Genomic DNA, 20,664 nt, shown 5'->3' on the forward strand with positions numbered 1-20,664 from the left:
GTCACTCCTCAACTTGTTGCCCTATTTGAATTGCAAAATGGCTTCCATTTTCGGGTCTGGCCCAAAACCTTGGGATTAATTCTTTTGTGACCCACTTTATTACCACATTTACTGTTTCCATTTCAGTCGATAACGCTTTGTTCGAGCAGGTACCTTTTAACACTAGTTCTGTTTTTTTTGGACCCATGTCTGTGAAACCAGTGAGTGACCACCTCTCTCCATAGTAGTTAGGGGATGCCCATGGCCCATGTGAACATCAAGCCCTGTCGTTTAGCCGACATTTTGCCCTGTCGTTTTGTTTCAAATTACAAAAAGTTGACCTTTGAATTTATTCAATTTCACTTCACCTGATGTTCGTATGATCCAGGTATGGCGGATGACTTTGGAAAAAACCTTTAATCACCCAAATTTAATTTTTGTATTTGAATCAATTTCTTCACTTTCATTGATGTTCACATGGTCCAAGGATTCCAGACATGTTGTTTTCAAGTAATTTTCTTACTTTTGAAACGTGTCATTTTTGCCATTTTTCGTCATGTCCTTGTCGTGTCTTGAACTTTTTTTTTTTAATCACCAAAATTCAACTTTTACATTTGAATACATTTCTTCACTGTTCGTAATGTCCAGATGGTCCAAGGACGGTTGACAAGTTGTTCTGAAGGTGTCCGGTGATGACATTTTTATTTACTTACCCACAACATTAAAATATGTTTAAGATGCAGTTTATTCTGCAGAAGTATGAGATACTACATTGAATCAGCAATAAATACTTTATTTTACAAGCAGGTGTCACCAAACTGTTAGGGCTGCAGTGGCTCTGGGTTTTTGTCCCAACCAATCCAGCACACACAGCTTCATCTGGAATCTAATTGTTAGTCACCTGCAGCTATAGTATTATTTGACACCTGGTTGGTTGCAAACACTGCGGCCCTTTCTGGTACAGTTTGGTGGCCGCTGTTCTAGAGAGTATTTTATTGCTACTGTTGCTTGGTATTACGTGAGAAAAATGCATTTGAAAAAGACGATATGAAACTGCGAACACCCACCACAACAAGAGGAAGAGCACGTTCTCCCGAAAAATGAAATAGCAAAAATTAAAATAAGAACTGTTTGAATGAGTTAGGTTGGACCAGAGCAGAGACTTCAACATAAAAAAAAAAATTTAAAACAAAAATCTAGTTGAATTCAAAATGCCAAAGGCGAATATACTGACCACATATACCCAAACTGGGTGAAACTCAATGGCGAGTGTGAAAAACACAAGCAGCCCAACAGAGCTGGTTCCGCCTTCTCTGGTATCACTTCTGCGTCTCCTATCTGTCCTTGGTTATTTTGCTGTCTCAGTGCCATCTATTGCTTCTCACGTAGTAGCAACCCCTTCTCTGATGTCATAACACCATGAACCAAGAGATTCACTTCCTTTATTGCCACTCTTCCCCATTTTCTTGTCTTAATACTTTTGAGGCACACACACTTATACTCATATCTGCGACTCAATCTAATATTCTATATCCATGGCTATATATTCCTTCAGTTTTGTAAGTATCTATTTTTTTGTTTCAGTGTTTTTCTGTTTTCATAACTTCTTTGCAAGTTTGATGACATTTCATTGGATGTTATTTTCACTGTGGGTATTCATAGGTTGCCCTTCAAATTGGGGAAAAATTGTCATCTTTGGTCGCCCAGGAAACGTGAAAATGAATCACTTCCTTTTTTGTGCAATTCGTCTGCTCCCCACATGCTTGTGATCTAAGTAGATCTGAAACTGTCTTTTGGCATTGGCCCTTTCAACATCACAAGCAGGATGGAGCTGGTTCTTATGTTGCTGCTTGTTTTCATTCCTACACAGGCCTCAGGTGAGAGTGACCCTTTTCTTCTCAATACCTGTAAATGTATTTATTATGACTGATGTATTGATTCTAACTTTGAGGGAGTGAATCTGAGAATTCAGGACATAATGCAGGGACTGGAGAAACAGAAACTCAACTAGGTATGAGACCATGACAGAAACACAACTAGAACTAGAAAAGATATTATCGTGTTATTATTTTAACTTGTATAACATCAGCTCATATTCTGCCCTCAGACTGCGAACTGGTGTGGAGTCACTGCCTCAGAAATAATTCCTTTCGTGCCAGGTGAATCATTTATCGTGTTCTTTTAAAATTCCATCTATCCACTACAGTTTTTCTGCCTTTGGTTGTTCTGAGTGACTGGCTGTGTCTGTTCCTCAGCTTAGTTTAGATCTTGGCATCTTCAGAGGTCTCTGTATATTACGTTGCGTGTCTGTACATCTATGCTTTCAAAAGCCTCAATTTCATCCTATTTCTTTCACCATTTGTGACGAATGTGAGACAGGATCAGGATTCCTTTCTTACTTTCCCAACAGCTGTTACGAGGAAAAAATTTCCAATTGCTACGTAAAGCGTCGATTCACTCCTGGCTTCATTTATCGGCATGTGAACACGAGTGATGAGGTGAGAATAGAAAGTCAATAACCTTCAAGGATTTGGTTGTATAATGATGGAATAAAAACGGGTTTTGCTTTGATCGATGGAATCCAGGCCGTGGAGAGTCCCACCCCTGTACATCGTGTCCACATCCCATCCTCAGCTCTTCAGAGGAGCAGAGGGGCAGCGTCGTCGGAGGAGGAGGTGCTTCTGGTCGTCACTGTGCTCAACAGCACCTATTTCACGGTCAGCAAATGAGAGTCGTTTTGCCCTCAGGGGTCTCAAACAGGCCCTCAAGGGACCAGAGCAGGTCCAGGCACCACCTCTGGTTGATGGTGGAGCGTCATACTCACAGTTACAAACAGTTACCTAGTCATTCAATGAAAGCACTCATCCACAACTGTCAAATGAGATACAAGCCATATCATAGCAAAAGCCGGTTTTCTCAGAAACCGTAGCAGACTGCGACAAAACCGCTTGTGAAACAAGCTATTTAAGGTTGCATCGTCCCTCCATCATGCAGAAAGGTCATTTATAAGGTGAATGAATGATGAAATGAGATATGTTGACTTAAATAAGGCTTTAAGTATCTTTCAAGTATCTGATGTGAGGACAGGATAGTCAATGTGCATGTTGGTTCACAAGGCAGTTTTAACGTTGTCCTGATTCTGATCTTTTCTTAGTAACCACAAACCAGCTTGTGCAGCCCTCAATGACCTTGGTTAATCTTTTTTTTTTTTTTTTCGAGTGACTTTTTTTCCAGGTGTTATTAATTTGTGTATTTAATCCAATATGGTCTGTGTGATCAGACGAATGACAAAGTCCAACTTGTGACACAACACAGGAAAGTAATTCACGGATCTACTGTATATACAGACTCAGCAGTGCATCCAATACTTGGGTGAAAGGTTTTTTTTACTAGGGATGGGATTATATTTTTAAAAAATCTAGTTAATTAGAGAATTTGTGATTAATTAATCACAGTTTAATGGTTTTAGAATATTTGCCACAAAAAGCCACATTTTTCAATTTGAATGAATTTGGTATATGACTGAATCAAATGATGGAGCCATACATACAGTTAAACAACAAAATATTGTTTATTTTGCATCAGTTTGACGACGGCACAATAAATCACGATGGTGTCTATATTCAAGTTTTTATATCACCTAATTTAAACTAAAGCTCTTTTAATGTCTTGAAAAGATTTGTATAAGAATTTCAATGTTATAAGAATTTCCAGTCTTCAGAGTCCATTCAGAGTAGTGGAAACCCTGGCCACTGTGTAGTGAAAAACCTCCCTGAACAAAAGCAAACAAAAGCATCTGTTTGCTTTTGTTCAGGGATGATTCCTCCATGTTTGTTGTTGTTGTTATCATCCTAGCTGCCACGTGTCTTGTGCATCAGTGGGATCAGTGGACCAGGGACTCCTGCACTGACAAAGGTTCCCTGTTGTCTGGAGAGCAAATTGTTCAATTAAATTAAATTAAATTATTTTTTGTTGTAATTAATCATAATAATGTTGTAACTCGTTAATGTAATTTGGGCTCGTATACTCACTTTTATGGGCCATTTGGTGTCACTCTACCTCCACGTTCATTGCTTGTACAACAACCCGACCTGCGTTGATTTGTCTTCAGTTTGTTTCAAGAAATAGATACAATTCGGGGAATAGTATGCGATAAATAGTTACCGTTTGGAATATTTAGTCATTTGGTGAGCTGTGGAGTAATTCAGTGTTTTTTGCTTTGTGTTATTGTTTCTGCTGTGTGATAGTAGTAGTTTGCAGGTGCTTCTCACGTGGCGTTGTGTTTTTTCTCAAAGTAATCTATTGTTTTGCTAAACACCAAACCACCAAAATATGTGTTTTCATTGGTTAGATAATTTGTTGCAGTATTTTGTGCGTTTTGTTTTCACTGACGGTTCCTTACTTTTGTGTTTAACAAGAGGTTGTTGTGTTGATGGACAGTAAATGAACAAGCAGGCCGCATGACACTGTTTTAACGCTCTGACATCATGCAGCTTCGTCAAAAACCAGCCAGAAGTCGGATTTTCGTGGCCGAATCTTTACCCAAGGCTGTTATGAACGGGAATGTCCTGGTGGTCCGAGCTGGAAGGCGTCCGGTCCAAAACCTCCCCCAACCCATTAGATTGACCTTCCAACACAACAGAAAGGTATGAAAAACAAACACTTTCGGCACCTGGCCATGTCTCACATCACTCTTTGCTTTCAGGTACAAAATGGAACATGTGTTTATTGGATTGAGACAGCGGACGGAGAAGGTAGGCAGCGGCTACATTACTAGCATCACGAACTCAGCAATAACAGTGTGTGCTTCAGGAGAATGGAGCACAAATGGCTGCAACACAAGTGACACTGGAAGCAAATTTGTCTGCAGCTGCAACCATCTGAGTTTCTTTGCGGTGTTGGTGGTAACCAGCTGACTCAGCATTTCCATTCCACAACAGCATTTACTTTTCATCTGAATTCTTCTCTCATCTCGCGACACAGAACCCAGTGATATCAGTGAGTAAAAAGGATGCTGTCAACTTGAGCTACATCACATGTGTGGGATCTTCGCTCTCGGTCGTCTTCACCATCGCCACACTGGTCATCTATGCATGTCTGCAGTGAGTTTCTGCTCCTCTGTCCGGTGTCACCTTCCCCTCCTCCTGTAGTGAGTGCAAAGGACGTCGTTGGAATTACATTTACAGAACTTGACTCTTTTCTTCCAGGAAGCGGCGTCCGGAGAAAGCCATCGGCATCCACATGAATCTAACCGTGTCGCTGCTCTTCCTGCACCTCAGCTTCTTGCTGTCCAGTTTCTGGGTTTGGCAGGATGAGGACGGTTGGCTTTGCCGGACCATTGGCCTCGTCCTCCACTGGTCTCTGATGGCCACCATCACCTGGAGTGCTCTCGAGGGTTTTCATCTCTATCTTCTCCTGGTCAGAGTGTTTAACATCTATGTCAGGAAATACCTGCTCAAACTCAGCTTGGTGGGATGGGGTGAGTGAATTATCCATCAGAGATCAAACAGTCCTCATAACATCTGATAAACAAGGAGTGGAGGAGACTTCCAATTCCTCCCTTAATCCTCAATCTTAACCTTCAACCTTAGCCCTCAAAACCAAATGTTTAGGGCTATGTGTGTCTTAGTAACGGCACAGCCCTTACATGCAGATACGTCCTCAGACTGTGGGGGGGCAGCATTGCGCAAAAGGGTCATTTCAGAAGAAGATTGACAGAAGAATGTAAAATAAAAGTGTCATGATAAAATGTCATGCAACAATAAGGTAAATAATCACAAGTGGGCTAAGATCCCACAATGGTTTTCATGATATTTATACCATTAACAATGAAAATACTTACATTTGTGTCATTAGACGCCATTTTTTATTGGCTGAAAATATGCAAAGCATTGTGGGTAATCCTACACTCTAAGGTAGGAGCCGGTGAATGTCAAAATTGAGAACTTTCCTCAAAGCGTGCTTTTTTAGGGCAATAACATTGGCTTGAAAAACAATCACAACATTCTTGTCTTTGGCATGTTGGGCCAGATGATTGCATTTCATCTGGGTCTAGGAAGGTTCTGTAAAGCCAGCAGACCATTATAATATCCATGCTTTGTTGTGTTCTTTATGTTGTTATGAAGTAAAAGAAATGCCAGGTTGGATGAGGTCATATACTAGTTATGGATGTAACTCCAGTTCTATGAGAACATGCTCCGCCCTCTAACGAACTTCACTATTGGTTTATTGCTTATAAGGCTTTGCCCTGAAAGATTTTTTTTAGATTACATTACATTAGTTTAGATTCCAAATGCATTTAAGATACACAACAAACATCAAATACGTCCACAAAGCATCAGTATAAAAAGTGAAGTTGCAAGCTATCAAACAACATCATACAAATAAATACACATAATATATAAACATATATCATGACAAACTAAATAAATTAATAAAATATATGTAGTTATAAGAAAAATAGATAATACATGGATAATAATTACTTTTAAAAATATGCTGAATCATTGTGCTTCAGTGATCGAGTTACCTACTCCCCCAACAAACAAATGGCTGGATCTCAGAAGCCATAGCAGACTGCGCCAAAACCGAGCACACTGTGAGAATCCTCAGGCTTTTGTCTCTAACTGAGCCGAATTTCATGTGTCCACAATCCATGGTTTCGCCAGGATGGCGAGTTGAAATTGAAAAATTAAACGATTTGCCGCGATTTTCAAGCGGGAGCCACTGAGCTCCAATGCATTTTCAATGGAATCCGCGAATGCTGATTCGGCTCCATTCTGAAAGAGCTACAGTAATTTAGTAGGCACATTTTACGAGAGAGGACAAGTGTGACTACAAAACTGGACATGTTCATGTTTCTGTGCCCCACCATTTGGCCACAATCGCAAAACCCACCTTTTTTCTCCACTGCTCCATTATAACCAGCTTGACTGCTCACTCTAACTTTTCGATGGATGGTAGATCAGCCTGGTACTGAAAGTGCTGCCCCGTGCCAACAGGGTGTCCTGGAGGGGGGTGAGGCAGGTTGACTATCATGAATGGCAGCTTGGCCACAGTCCTCCTGTCTCCCACCTCCTCCACCAAGTCCAGCCCAGGACTGAGCAGACCTTCTTCACCACTCTGTCCAGCCGCTTTCTGTCCCTGTGCGTAATGCTGTCCGTCCAGCAGACCACTCCATAAAAAATGGCTGATGCCACCGCATAGTCATAGAAGGTCCTCAGGAACGTTCCCTGCGCTCCAAAAGAACCTCAGCCTCCTGAGCAGGAACAGCCTCCTCTCCCCTTCTTTGAAAATAGCATCCGTGTTTTTAGTCCAGTGCTGAACCATGCAGGATGTCTTCCACAGCTGAGGGGACATGCCCAGCCCCAAGCTCAGGTTGAACATGTGCCGGACAAATCCACGTATCCGCCCCCTCCCAGCCCACAATGATTTTTTTTTTCTGTCTGGGTCAGTAACATCTGAAGGAAGCCCAAGTGATGTGTTTGATCAAAGTAGGACATAAAGAAGTCTTGTGACCAGACACTGTGACGCTGTCATGCTCTTCATTTGCCTCTGTTGTCTCCCTGCAGGTTTTTCCACCCTGATTGTGGTGGTGTGTGGATCTGTAGGCGTTTATGGAAGATATGTTCTACCATACAAAGATTCCAACAACCAGAATTCATCCACAAAAATGTGAATATTCAGTCTCCTTGTGATCATGTTGTACATTCTCGTCTGTATTAACTTGGGCTGGGACTCCTGCAGATGCATGATGAGCAGCAAGTTCCCTCACAGCTCTCTGGTCATCTACATCACAGCTGTGGTCTACCCCTGCCTGGTCATCCTGTGCAACAGCTGCATGTTGGGGGTGGTGTGTTACAAGATGTTTGGACAGAGACGGTCCCCAAGCATCTGGAAGGAGAGGAACCAAGAGAATTGGCAAAGGTTGTTAAAAGGCTGCGCTACAGTCCTTGGCCTCAGCTGCGTGGTGGGCTTACCCTGGGGTCTGACCACTGTCACCTTCATCTCGACCGCCGGGGTCTACGTCTTCACCATCCTCAACTCTCTGCAAGGTCAGCGCGGAACGCACGTTTAAGAGTCTTTTCAAGGCAACAGGGAGCATTGTTGATTTACGTTTCAGGTGTGTTTGTGTTCCTGTGGTGCGTGGCCATGACTCGCAAGGCTTCCACTGATGACAACTCCACAGTGAAAGGCTCCTCCTCACAGAAGATGATGACCACTAGTTTCAACAATTGAAGACCTTCCTGTATATTAGGCCATTTGCTGGCCCTTTGTACAAACAAAGTCTCTGGTTTCTCAGTGACTCATGTCTGTGTTCTTACCAACAGGATGTAGGTGGTTTCAACTTTAAGACACACCACAACTCCTCCTCCTTATCGGGCCACTTTGGTTGCAGATTTCTTGTAAACACTGATAAGGTTGTCCTGACCTTCCACTGGTTAGGGACCTATGTTCGCTCCCATTTTCCGGGCAGTACGTGCCACTTCCTACCTTCTTGGCGAGATTCCACCGCAGGTGGAATAATGCAACATCCACCTAACACTTCAGAAACGTACTCAACCCGTCCTCCTTTGAAAGAGCCGCCGGTAAACTCAGGTGCATATTCTGATAAAACTGCTAGCTAATGACTTGGCACAGAATAGCCTGAGCAGGCCAGAACATTGACACCATCCGCCTATATTTGTGTGAGAGTGCATTCTATGCTCAGACAGCTACAGAGACCTTTCTGTGTGGTGCATTTAAGCTCAGTCAAGTACGTAATGCACACGTACACGTTCAAGAAGATTCCTAGCAGAACTCTAAATGTTTGTTTTTCTTCTGTTTTCTTTTGTGAAAATATTGTCTATTTTGTGAGAAATAATTAACTTCCACACTTTATTTGTATTTTATGTTTATCAAATTTTAGTTTCTGTGCAATCGCCTGTGCTGGTCCCCACTCTTGACCTTGCCTTCTGAAACAGAGGTCACCACCGGCGGTCTGTTATTTTCCAGCAAATCAAATGCAGTCCGGACACAGCGCCCCCCCCCCCGACATTAACACACAATTTATGACGGCCAAGTTTCCAAACAACCGATCAATCTTACTTTGCGTTACAACAGCACCATCTTCTGGTGAAAGTAATAAGCGTCAGAAACGAATTGACATTAATGTACGCAAGAGTTATTGCGGGACTGTTGACTGTCTGGAATAACACTAAGGTTGTGATGTGAAGTGTAACAACAATGAATATAAATCTAAATGTAGTACACAGACCACACACACACACACACACACACACACACACACACACACACACATATATATATATATATATATATATATATATATATATATATATATATATATATATATATACTTTCTGGAATATATCCAAGGCTCCGTGGCGAATAGCATGTTTTAAGGCTACTGTTTTAAAAACTTGAATTAAAAAAATACAAATTGCATTCCTTAAAATGTAAACTTATAGTTCTGATTTGAGTCGCCAAAAAGTACAGCTTGGGCTCTGGTCCTTTGATTGAAGTTTCCTTTGAAGCCTTCCAATATCGGTGACGTCACTAGGCGCTCAACAAGGGACATATCAATGGGGCATCGTGAAGATATAGGGGCTTTGGTCTTTGGTTGAAACGGTTCCAGGCGAGAGTTGGTTAAAAGGAGATGAGTATTTTTAAAAAACTTTTTCGGACTAGCGTCCTTAAACACTCGGCGTTACATCAGTGCGCGCTCCTCATGACTGAGTGCGCGCGCTCTCTTCTGTGACGTACTTAGTTACCGGAAGTAAAGACGTTGTTCAGACAAACCAGACCGAGCCAGACGAGGCAACATGGATCCAAACACGACAATTCTGCGAGTGAAGAGGAAACGGGGCACCGACCCCGCGGATGCGCTCTTGCTGGCATGCAAACGTATCCGACCAGAGTCGGCCCAGAGTCCCGGCGAGACGGTACCAGAGCCCGCTGAAGCCGAAGTGGAGAACACCGTGTTCAAACTCGTGGCCACCGTAGCGACACAGGTGAGAGGCCCGCTTGAGGCACCGCAACCGATCGAGTCTGATCCGGCAACACAATCGATACACGTGTCTCAAAATGCGTGTGAACCCGTCAACCTCACTTTAATAATGCGCGCGTGTCGCAGATATGGCTCGAATAAAGAAAATCCGCCTACGAGGCTAATGCTAACTGTTGTTAGCATGACGCTCGCTATATTTCCAAACTCTCTCTTCATGGTAGCGTGGTTGGAATCAAAACCCGCCGTTGTTTTAACGGAGGTTTTGTGCTGCGATTCAGAATTCGAGCGCCGCGCGTATCAGTTTAATGTATTTGTTTGCAAACGAGAAGTGGCAGGACAAACGGAGCGCTCCTTGTGTTGGTTATTACCATTAATCGCAACATGTGACTGAATGAAAAGGCTATGTTGAGCTGGAGTAGGTTTCAGACGCGAGCAAGCGAATAAGCTCAATTTAGTGAATGGACGTTTGCTCCCGTGTACTGACTTCCCTCATCAATCCAAGGCCTGCTTGTTGTTCATTACATTTGTAATCTCTAAAATCAATCTATGTCTATGCGTGTGGATCTACTTGATTTGAAATAGCCATGGTCGGCTTTTATCACAAAATGATGGCTGTTTTGTGACATTGTTTCTCTTTTTATGCCATTTATTCATGAGCTCTAACTGAGGTGCACTTGTTCTGCTACGTAATGCCCTTGAAATGAGATGCTTTCTCTTGATGTTCCACCTCCCTGACATCTCTCTCTCTCTCTCCTCCCCAGGATGCTCCTGTCCAGACACAAGTCCGCCACGCCCTCGCCCGGCCCCGCGTGGCTCACGCCCTGCGCCCGTCTGCCAACAGTTCTCAGCGGCTTTTAGGGGACCTGCGAAGCACAAAGTGGAGCACTCGCAAAGAGGAACGCTACAGGATCCTGTCCAGTCACAGGACAGGTCTGTCCACTCCACCCGAGGCCCAGGACGCTCACACTGCAGATCCAGAGGCTGCAGAGAAAACTGAGAAGCGTCAGGAGAAATGGCTGGGTCTGGGTGAAATTCAGGTGGTGGATCTGGTTCATGAGGACGTGGATCAAAGCAAGTCCGCTGCCAAGGTGAGTTCGTCCGTTTGCATAAGTTCGGCTTTGGCTTGTGCTTCAGATTTACCTCTGCTCTGTTGTATTTGTCATTTCAGATGCCATTAGTCAATATGCACTTCGCACCCTAGTATGTTGGATCACAAACGGATCAATGACTGTTATAAAATACTGTAGTTCCTGTGAGAAGCTTTGTCATGGGGTTTTGTCTGTCATCCTGTTTTAAGTTACTGACAATTTTGATGTCCCTGAAGAAAACCTCCATTTTGTTTTGTTTTTTTCTTTGTAGATATTATATTATAGTTTTTGACACTAAGGTTGTGATGTGAAGTGTAACAACAATGAATATAAATCAAATGTAGTACACACACACACACACACACACACACACACACATATATAAAACAAAAATACACATTTCCAAGCAACAGTTTTTGACAGCTTTCTTTACTGTGTTGAACAACATGACACATTACAGAGACTTTTTCCCCAGTCAGTTTTACTCCATACTAAGATAGCTGTTACCATTTTCCATCCCTCCACAGACTCAGTCCTTGGACCCAGAGGTGATCCTGTGCAACAATACCAAGCTGCTGCGTGAGCGTCTCAACATCTCTGGGGACCAAGCGACCGAAGAGCAGCGGAATCTAGAGGACGACTACGTTTACGATCTGTACTACCAGGAGTCGGTGACGCCAGGCTGGATCCAGGACATCCTGTCCGTCCGGGCGTACGCTGACGAGGGAGAACTGGTGTGTGTGGATGGATGACGGACAGATGAATGAGTGCTGACCCCCAGAGTGAGTGAGTGAATGAAGACTCTGTGGAGTTGGTCATGGTCAATGATGTAGAGTCCACGTCATCACTGTCATGGCGTCTACATGCTATGACAGCGTTGGCTTTGTAGCCGCTGCTTGAGAAAGTTTTTATTTTCTCACATGGTTTTGTTTTGATGTGATCTCAGGTTCCTGACCTGGTAGTTCATGAGGAGGAGGTGTATGAAGACGAAGACGATGAGAACATGGAAAGCAACTGGAGGAACGACTACCCTGACGAAGAGAGCGACTCAAACAGTGACTCCGACTGTGACAGTGACAGAGAGGAGCGCTACGGCAGTACGTGCTTGTTCATCTCTGTTGGCCTCTGAAAACTAGGGCACTGTTTCATGGAACCTCATCAACCCATCACTCCTTAATAATTGAGAGTATTTATTGTCAGTATTTGGCTCGTAACAAATGAGTGAAAACATAAGTGGAATTAAATAAAATAAAAACTAGTGGCTATAAAACAATGTGCAGGAAATAACTGAAGGTAAAAGAAATGATATTGAAATTATGTAGTTTTGTCTCTGGTCTGCCGTGATCGATGATCGATGTGTTTTGTATTTGAAAATATTTTTTCCCAAGTGCATTTAGTTGTTACCAATTAGTTTTTATCAGTAAGGATAAGCCATCAATATTTGTCAGCATTGACTGTGAATATGTATTTCGTGAGGACTATTGTTCATCCATGGCTTATCAGTAGAAAAGTGTTAGTGGTGTAAACATTGTCAATGTGCACCTGCAGACTGTCATTGTATCGGTGTGTTTCACCTTTAACCTACGGGAACTGTCATTGTTTGTGTCCACCCAAAATGTCGTGTTGAGCCTCCGTAACAGCAGAGCATGTGTCTGTGTGCAGCTTTCTGGGAGGCGGAGCACTCGTACAGCCACAGGAGCTGGGAGCGCTACCAGCGGGACGTGCTGCAGGAGCTGGAGTGTCGCGGTGAGGACGAGGAGCATGACGATGCCGGCAACAAATATGATTCCGACTGATCGCTGACCAAGCAGATTTCCTTCATTTCCTGTTGAAGTCAACGCCACACTCCCGCCCCCTCCTCTGTGTTCATGAAGAATTGGCACCAGATTTCCGTCACTCCAAAATTCTTCCAGAAATTGTAGCAACTGTGTAGCACTCAAAACCGGAGTGTTAATGTGCCAACAGGAATCAGTGTAGTTGCCCCCTGTTCCGGCTCTTTGCCACACAGACGACGGAGTGGGCCTCGTGCTTTTTTTTTTTTTCTAAATGTGTGGTGAAGTGAACTTGTGTGTGCGTTTGTTCCAAAGTGGATGTGCGTTAGAAACATCGGTGTGGTGCGCCTCGTATGCTTTGTGCTTGTTGACACTTTTGTTAGTGAGACGTCTCGCACCGCGTGCGATTCCAGGTTTTAGAGCGTTTGCGTTTCTGTGCATGGTAGTGTGTGTTCGTACAGCCGTGTGTGTGTGCGCTAGATTTCTGTTTGCATACGTGTGTTGTGTTGTTGTGGAACGGAGAGTTTGCTTCAGAACTGTACTCCTGTTTGTGGGACGTACAGATTCTCGTGAATGCCTGAAAAGATTTTGTAAATATGTAGATGTGTATAAAAAGGCTTTCAATAAATGTAAAACAGATTTTTTTCTTTGTTTTTTTTTAGACACAGTTCTCATGACGTCACAATGAATGGCTTGATGTGGATGCTGTCAAAACATGTGACGCCTGCCATTCAAAACGCTATGAGTGTATTTGAATGTTGAAGCAGTTCAATTCCAGATTTTGGGGGGGTAGATTTTTATATTAATATGCAGAAAAAAATACAAATAGTGGCTTTTATTTTTAATCTGACGTCAGAGAATAGATGTGACTCTGCTAGTTGAGTCTGACCTCAGTTAAATTCTGTATATTGCCCAGAAAAAGTCGTTTTAAGCCACTTACTGAAAAATGTCATCATTTATTTAGGTGTTATTTATTACATTTCTGTAGTTTGCGAAACAGGGTTGTACTTTTTTTTTTTTCATCAAGCAAGTGTCCTAATCTTCACTAGATGGCGCTACCAGCTGTATAGATAGTGACTCGTTTTAACCCAGCAGCTCTGAAAATTCAGACACTGGGTCCTGATTTTCAGAGGCCACCTGGTGGGACTGTCTGCTGTAAAATGGCTCGAACAATGAATTCAATGAAACCTCACATCATTTCTAAATCTAGAGCGCTATCTTAAAATTAGGACACTGTTTCATCAACCCTGCAGTGCTGTTTTATGATGCCCCACTGAGCCATCAATTCTCCCATCAAGTCTGACCGTAACAAAGCTAGATGTGATGCGTGTCATCTTAATTTTCTGAGGCCACTAGATGTCACTCTTGAATTCAATTTCAATTAAATCTCACATTTTCAAACTAAGAGCGCCACCCATTGGGCTCTGAAAAGGAGGACACTGCCTCATGAAGCTTCAGAGCCCTGTGGCATCATGACAGGAGACAAATGCACGTGGCTCTTGGTCTCCTGCTCCCCCACAACACAACAGTGACCAAATATTAGAGGTTTATAGATGTTTATTTATTCCGACAAAAGAAGATCCAATATTAAACAACATAAAAAATCTCCAGAGGTAGAGAAATTAAATGTCAGTTTATCTCCGGTGCAACAATTCATAAAGTTGTGTATCGATGTTTGACACATCGCTGTCTTCAGAGTGAGAAACATTCTTTAAATCGACTGCAGTCATATCACAATTTGACCTGCATGACCTTGCACCACTTGCGACAGGTACTGACCACTGCCTGTCCGCACAAGTTGCACTTTTGGCAGGTAAAATAGTATAAAAGGTATTCAGCAGCTGGTCGTGATGTAGTAGCATAGTTATTTAACATTATATCTCTGAGCTTCATCAGTTCCTTCATGTAAAACTGCTGTGCAAATGTCGCCCTGAATCTTTAAAATATGATTTTAAGTTTAAAAAGCCAATAAACGTGGAGTGGTTCATGAACAGAAAAAATCATTTGCCGGTCAGAACAAAGGACATGAAGAGAAACAAGAAACTGTAAAACATCTTTAAAAGGCAAAACAAGATGGCAGGGTGAAAAACTTTGGTGTCAGTCTTTGACACGGAGCCACGCGAGTCACTGTCATGTCCCACGGACTCGCAGGCACAGCAGCAGGGTTGGTGACGGTGAAGTGACCGGGGCCTGCACATCCGTCACGTGCAAGCACAGCACAGTGGACACGAGAGAGTCAAGCTTTTCTTCCAAATGTTTGGCTACTCACTCTTGTCCAGCTCTGTGAGGACGCAGTAGCATGTGTACTGGGTCATGTGGGTGAAGGACTCTGCAGAAGAAGAAGGTGATCTCAGTGGATTCATCAGGGAGCAAGCACTATTTAACAAGAGGTTCCTTTCAATAGAGTGCAAATCATCCGTTTGTATGTATGTTGGGAGCGACCACCACAGGTGGAGAGCATCATTCACCCTCTGCCGCCCACAATACTAATTTATCGACTGGTGTTGATGATCCACACATCCAAACATATTCATGGCCGTACCTTGCGTTAAGAGACTCTATTGTGAATCACAACAACGTGAAAAAAAAAGTTTCATTTATTGTAGCAAAACTATTTTTCTAATATAAAACAATTTAAAGTGAGAAAACAGATGGGTTCATGAGGTGTCATGAAACAGTATTGCAGGGTTGATGAAACAGTGTCAGGGGCCTCAAGATGGCACTCATGGTTTAGAAATGATGTGAGGTTTCATTAAATAAGTTGTTCAAGTCCAAACATTTTACAGCAGACAGTGCCATCTGGTGGCCTCTGAAAATCAGGACAGTGTGTCATGAAACCTCACCAAGGCTTCACTACAGACAGTGTATTCTTCACATCTTCACCTGGTTGATCTGGTCTGGTTCTGCTGTGTGTGTGTGTTCGACTTACGCAACAGCTTGGTGATGAAGGGCGGTCGTTTGGACTCGGGCAGGTAGATGCAGAAAAAGTAGACCGGCACCCCGGAGAGTGCTATGCCGATGCCGATGAGGGAGCTGATGGTGTCGCTGTAGAGCGGAACCACCACCAGGAAGATGGAGCACAAGCAGAACACGATCGGGTACAGAAGAGTGAGCTGCACAAACACAAGAAGTGAGTTTTGACTCATGAGCGTATCATCCGAAACAGAACAGCGTCGACCTTCAGAGGCCTTGGACGGTCAGGCTCCTTCCACCGGAGGTAAATCTGCCCGGCGATGGACAAGCCCATGAAGAACCAGTAGCTGAAGCTGTAGTAGTTGATGAGCTGGAAAACATCCTTGACCGTCAGGTAGATCAGCGACATGCCACACTGACGGGAAGGAGGGAAGATGGCAACGTGATCAATCTCCTCAGCTGGAACCAAAAATGACTGCAGGTCATCTTACGTTGAAGAGGAGTGCTGGAATGGGTGTGAACCTCTCAATGTGGATCATAGACAGAGCGTCTGGCAGGTGACCCTCTCGTGAGCCTACGAAGAACAACCTGCGGCACAAAACAATGATGACTATTAGAACTAGCAAGCCACATATCTTTACCCGCTAATGATTTCATTGATCGGATTTTATTCTATTTTTAGCATTTGAAATATCATCGATCGTCCGACTGAAATGAGATGAGTCGGACGGCAGGCGGCAGGAGCAATCGAGAACTCTGGGTCAAGATGCAACTTCAGAACATTTCCTTGGTGTTTGAAACTCTCATGACTGCAAGTGTGAAGTGTACAAGAACAAACCTGTGTCTGAGTTACCCACCTGGACGCAGCAATGATGGACGCGTTCAGGCCTCCATAGCAGGAGAGAGCCACGGCAATGGGAATGATCCAGCTCATGACACCAAGCGTGTGATCGGCAAACGTCTGAACCAGCGGGTGAAAATCAATCAGAAACAGCACGTAAGTCGCCTCAGGTGAGACACTCACCACAGCCACGGCATCACTGGCCAGGATGGAACTCATGTCCAGCACAGTGTAGTAGGCCACGTTGGTCAGGATGTAGATGACGGTGACGATGGGCATCGATATGGCAATAGCCAGAGGGAGGTTCCTGCAACAGGGTCAGTGTGAGTCCATGAGATCTTCAGGGAAACATAAGGGCCATAAATACCGTTCTGGGTTTTGAATCTCCTCGGTGACAAAGTTGAGTGTGTCCCAGCCGGAGTAGGAGAAGAGAGCAGAATAGAGCGCCAGGGCGATGTCGCCGGCGTCAGTGGATGATCCCTGAAATGCTGCTTCAAAGTTGGAGGTGCTGCCTGAAACAGAGAGATCAGTGGATCATCTACCGGACGGTACAACTGCGTAAAGGAAATCTTAAACCCAACATTAGATAGAGGTATCACGAAGCAGTATTGCAGAGTTGATGAAACTAGATGGCGCTCTTGGTTTAGAAATGATGTGAGGTTTTCATTGAATTAGTTGTTCAAGTCCAAACATTTGGTGGCCATCTGGTGGCCTCTGCAAATCAGAACTCAATACTCAGTCAAGATACTTCACCTACCCTTCAATACTGTGTCATGAAACCTCATAAACCCTTCAATACTGTGGCATGAAACCTCATCTACCCTTCAATACTGTGTCATGAAACCTCATAAACCCTTCAATACTGTGGCATGAAACCTCATCTACCCTTCAATACTTAGTCATGAAACCTCATCTACCCTTCAATACTGTGTCATGAAACCTCATAAACGCTTCAATATTTAGTCATGAAACCTCATCTACCCTTCAATACTGTGTCATGAAACCTCACCTATGCATCACTACCCAATAGAAAGACGACACTTGCCTTGTCCCAGTTTGACGATGCCAGTGACAATGATGACAATGAGAGCAGCAACTTTGGCGTAGGTGAAGACGTCCTGCACTCGGGTGCCCCACTTCACATAGGCCGAGTTAATGAACGTCAGAAGACCTGGAATGAGGGGGTGAAGGTAACACACGTGGCTGTGGCAGCTCTGCAGCAGGAGGGCAGGACTTACAGATGCAGGCTGCAGCGATCAGTCTCCCTGCAACGTAAGGGGGTTCACAGGTTGGGAAAAGAGGTTGCACCAGGTAGTTGGCGAAGGTGATAGCAATGACCGCCTGGCTGGTGGGCTCTATGATCAGCAAAGAAGTCCACAAGCGGATAAAGGCGATGAAGCCACCGAAGGATTCCAGAATGTAGGCATAGGATGCGCCTGATTTGGTAATGGTGGTGCCAAGTTCAGCGTAACACAGGGCCCCAACCACGGAGAACACGCCTCCGACGACCCAGATTACAAGTGACAGCCCATAGGAGGCGCTGTAGATGAGCACCCCCTTCGGGGAGACGAAGATGCCTGACCCGATCATGTTCCCAACGATCAGACTGACCCCATTGAGCAGTGAGATCTCCTTTTTGAGCTGCATGGTCTCCTTCACTGGTTCTGGGTTGGTGGACGAGGGGCTGCCATTTGCCTTCACGGAGGCTTTGCGGTCGGCCATGACGCAACGATTGGGGCTGGTCCACAACTATGGCCCAGACTGAAATAACAAAAATAAACAGGTTACAATGGAAGTAGCCACAGCTGTTGCAATATTTGCTTGAACTTCCCATATCTGGATAAGCTATCAAAACTATCATATTCATGAACTTCTTTCTAACATTCATGAACTTATGAGCACAGTCACAAAGCATAGATGCGCTCAATAAAAGTTCATAAAACATTTTCAAACGATCACCACATATGTTTTGTGTTGTGCTCATAAATTGTCATTATATGATGTAGATTATTTTTTTTTGTCTGGTCTTGTATGAGGAGTATGGAGATATTTTTTAAAAGACTTGGAAAGGAAGCCCAAAAAAAGCCTTCTGTGCATGTGATGCAGCAAATAGTTGACTTATCACCAGAGCACTTCCACCCTGATGTTTAATCTCATGTTTATCAGCTCACATCACACATGCATCATGCATCTCAAACGTGCACACTCTTGTTTCAAGTGGTAAAATGTGATCATTGAGATTAATAAATTACAAAAGTACAAATTTATTTGTACTTGTACTTGTACTTTTTAAATCAAAATCATATGCTTTCTGGAGGTTATAAATACAGTTTTAAAAGTAGAAGTTCAAAGAGGCTATTCTCGAAGAAAATTAAGAGACTTATTCATATATTTTACATGTGCATGTGGCCTATGTAATGTTTTTTTTTATTATGTAAACTACTCTTACCAGGTAATGTCCTTCACACCAAAGCAGAGTCTTTCATAGAAAATGTCACAAAAGAAAAACTCAATTTTCTTGGCAGTTGATGTGGTGAACCATGTCCTTTTTACCATGTTATTCACCAAGATTCAGACTTTCTTTGTTCATTTATCAGTGTGATTGAGGGATCACAAACACACTGTGGTAACAAGAACACATTATCAGCTAAAAAATGTTTTTTTAGGGCTTCCTGTCACAGATCGGACGTCACATGGACCCAGTAAATGTTTTGGAATGGCCCTGGAAACTGTCCTGATGTAAATCTAATCTGAGATCAATGAAGGACTCAATTCCAGAACTAGTGTCCAGAAACAATTCAAGCTTCTTGTGTGAATGCTAAAATGGCTTGTGTTTTAAGTAAAAGCTGTGTTTGTGTTGGCAGGGTGGTGACACACACGTATTCTGATAAAATGAGAAAATGTTAAAAGAACTTGATTGAATCAACTGTTTGACATTGAACCAGATACAGAAGACTTTCCTGATCTTGGGCAAATAAATCCACAAGTGTATTGACAGTATTGTAAAAGGTTTTAAGGCCTGGTAAACGAAGAAGCAGGAAATGTTTATTTTAAAGCTCAAAACAGGGAAAATGAATCGATAATTCTCAGAAGAATAAAATTAATATAAACACAGGATATAATGAAATTTGATAATACGTGTCTTTTGACAGACAGTTTGAAGCCTGCGTCAGATGAACCAAGAGGCGATGATGAACGCGTCCTCGTTTCCGTAAGACTTCAAAATAAAGCCGTATTTAGTGTCGGATCGTCGTTGTTATTTGTGTTGTACAGTCAAGTACGAATGACAAAGATGTTATTTTACAATACGATTACATTCAAAGGCTGTTTTAACGACCCTCCTTTGACGCGTAAGTAAAGACAGCGTAAAATAACACATTGTTTATTAGCTAACAAATTAGCTAGATATATCCCCGATCGCTCAAATGTTAGGACGTTTTCTTGTACATTTCAAGGTCTTAATAATATTCCTGACATATATCTTTAAGATGACATGAGGACAGGTTTACAAACAATAGATCCCAGTTGTCCGACGCCGGTGTTGGCTAGCTTGTCATGATGGGTTTTGTCAAACCTGCCTTTGGTGAAAATTGTGGTCGTCCGATTAAAACGTCAACGCCCTGCAATATTTTAGGGCGATTATGAAAGAATCAACGGCCAACATCCCGTTCTTACCTGTGCAGCTAGTTTTGACACCCTGCCAGAAGCCCGGTGTCCGGGAAAAATAAACGCACACACTGGTGCCAGCGGTTCAGTGAACGCATCATGTGACGTTGCATGAACGTGTCAGCATCCTGAGACCGCGACGCTCATGTCGCTTTACTCAAATATTATTAGGAAAAAATATAAACACTTAAGTTAACTCGACAAAAGACCCACAACGCAGTCGCCCGAATCGTTTTTTGATATTTAATATTATTTTATTCGGTGATGTCAATATTCTATTAGAGCGTCACAACATCTGGACGTTCATTTGTCTGATTTGCTCAAACAGCAGTCAGATTCAAGACAGAATTAATGCCATCGATATGAAGGCAAAACAAAGTCTTTGGCAGAACTATA

The 20,664-nt window shown here is 43.1% G+C and overlaps 3 protein-coding genes across 8 annotated transcripts; 2 read left to right on the forward strand and 1 right to left on the reverse strand.

Annotated features, from left to right (window-relative positions):
• Window positions 1-1,444: 1,444 nt before the first annotated feature.
• On the forward strand, window positions 1,445-9,239 carry LOC128752258 (adhesion G-protein coupled receptor G1-like). 4 transcript variants are annotated; one of them, XM_053853308.1, is made up of 14 exons: window positions 1,445-1,538; window positions 1,642-1,856; window positions 1,952-1,990; window positions 2,087-2,138; window positions 2,390-2,477; window positions 2,565-2,696; window positions 4,473-4,625; window positions 4,685-4,733; window positions 4,792-4,883; window positions 4,963-5,081; window positions 5,187-5,458; window positions 7,551-7,653; window positions 7,726-8,033; window positions 8,102-9,239. In XM_053853308.1, the coding sequence occupies exons 2-14, from the start codon at window positions 1,805-1,807 to the stop codon at window positions 8,215-8,217; spliced, it is 1,575 nt and encodes a 524-aa protein (XP_053709283.1). In that variant the 5' UTR covers window positions 1,445-1,538; window positions 1,642-1,804; the 3' UTR covers window positions 8,218-9,239. The 4 variants fall into 4 exon arrangements, with proteins under 4 accessions (XP_053709283.1, XP_053709280.1, XP_053709282.1 ...); XM_053853305.1 differs by having other exon boundaries at window positions 1,931-1,990; window positions 8,102-9,238; XM_053853307.1 differs by having other exon boundaries at window positions 1,449-1,538; window positions 1,804-1,856; window positions 1,931-1,990; window positions 8,102-9,238.
• A 325-nt stretch (window positions 9,240-9,564) lies between these two features.
• slc7a6os (solute carrier family 7 member 6 opposite strand) lies at window positions 9,565-13,492 on the forward strand. Its single transcript, XM_053853350.1, has 5 exons — window positions 9,565-9,992; window positions 10,750-11,076; window positions 11,604-11,810; window positions 12,023-12,173; window positions 12,739-13,492. Exons 1-5 carry the CDS (start codon window positions 9,804-9,806, stop codon window positions 12,870-12,872), a joined length of 1,008 nt encoding a protein of 335 aa, XP_053709325.1. The 5' UTR covers window positions 9,565-9,803; the 3' UTR covers window positions 12,873-13,492.
• Window positions 13,493-14,399: 907 nt separating this feature from the next.
• Window positions 14,400-20,362, reverse strand: slc7a6 (solute carrier family 7 member 6). 3 transcript variants are annotated; one of them, XM_053853313.1, is made up of 10 exons: window positions 20,278-20,362; window positions 17,841-18,363; window positions 17,644-17,773; window positions 16,970-17,110; window positions 16,786-16,909; window positions 16,619-16,722; window positions 16,253-16,349; window positions 16,027-16,176; window positions 15,778-15,961; window positions 14,400-15,177 (listed from the first exon to the last, which is right to left on the reverse strand). In XM_053853313.1, exons 2-10 carry the CDS (start codon window positions 18,322-18,324, stop codon window positions 15,110-15,112), a joined length of 1,482 nt encoding a protein of 493 aa, XP_053709288.1. In that variant the 5' UTR covers window positions 18,325-18,363; window positions 20,278-20,362; the 3' UTR covers window positions 14,400-15,109. The 3 variants fall into 3 exon arrangements, with proteins under 3 accessions (XP_053709288.1, XP_053709290.1, XP_053709289.1); XM_053853315.1 differs by lacking the exon at window positions 20,278-20,362 and adding an exon at window positions 19,757-19,875; XM_053853314.1 differs by lacking the exon at window positions 20,278-20,362 and adding an exon at window positions 19,052-19,869.
• Between the last annotated feature and the right edge of the window lie 302 nt (window positions 20,363-20,664).

Source organism: Synchiropus splendidus, chromosome 1 (assembly GCF_027744825.2).
Source record: "Synchiropus splendidus isolate RoL2022-P1 chromosome 1, RoL_Sspl_1.0, whole genome shotgun sequence".
NCBI classification, from domain to species: Eukaryota; Metazoa; Chordata; class Actinopteri; order Syngnathiformes; family Callionymidae; genus Synchiropus; species Synchiropus splendidus.

Bases quoted from the DNA above. Each gene is read 5' to 3' on its own strand.
- LOC128752258 (XM_053853305.1), top strand. From the start codon at position 1,805: ATGGAGCTGGTTCTTATGTTGCTGCTTGTTTTCATTCCTACACAGGCC. The intron at 1,857-1,930 runs GTGAGAGTGACC...TCTAACTTTGAG, and splicing joins CATTCCTACACAGGCCTCAG to GGAGTGAATCTGAGAATTCA. The intron at 4,734-4,791 runs GTAGGCAGCGGC...TGTGTGCTTCAG, and splicing joins TGAGACAGCGGACGGAGAAG to GAGAATGGAGCACAAATGGC.
- slc7a6os (XM_053853350.1), top strand. From the start codon at position 9,804: ATGGATCCAAACACGACAATTCTGCGAGTGAAGAGGAAACGGGGCACC. The intron at 11,811-12,022 runs GTGTGTGTGGAT...ATGTGATCTCAG, and splicing joins ACGCTGACGAGGGAGAACTG to GTTCCTGACCTGGTAGTTCA. The intron at 12,174-12,738 runs GTACGTGCTTGT...GTCTGTGTGCAG, and splicing joins CAGAGAGGAGCGCTACGGCA to CTTTCTGGGAGGCGGAGCAC.
- slc7a6 (XM_053853313.1), bottom strand. From the start codon at position 18,324: ATGGCCGACCGCAAAGCCTCCGTGAAGGCAAATGGCAGCCCCTCGTCC. The intron at 17,774-17,840 runs GTAAGTCCTGCC...CCCTCATTCCAG, and splicing joins GATCGCTGCAGCCTGCATCT to GTCTTCTGACGTTCATTAAC. The intron at 16,350-16,618 runs GTGGGTAACTCA...TTTGTGCCGCAG, and splicing joins TCCATCATTGCTGCGTCCAG to GTTGTTCTTCGTAGGCTCAC.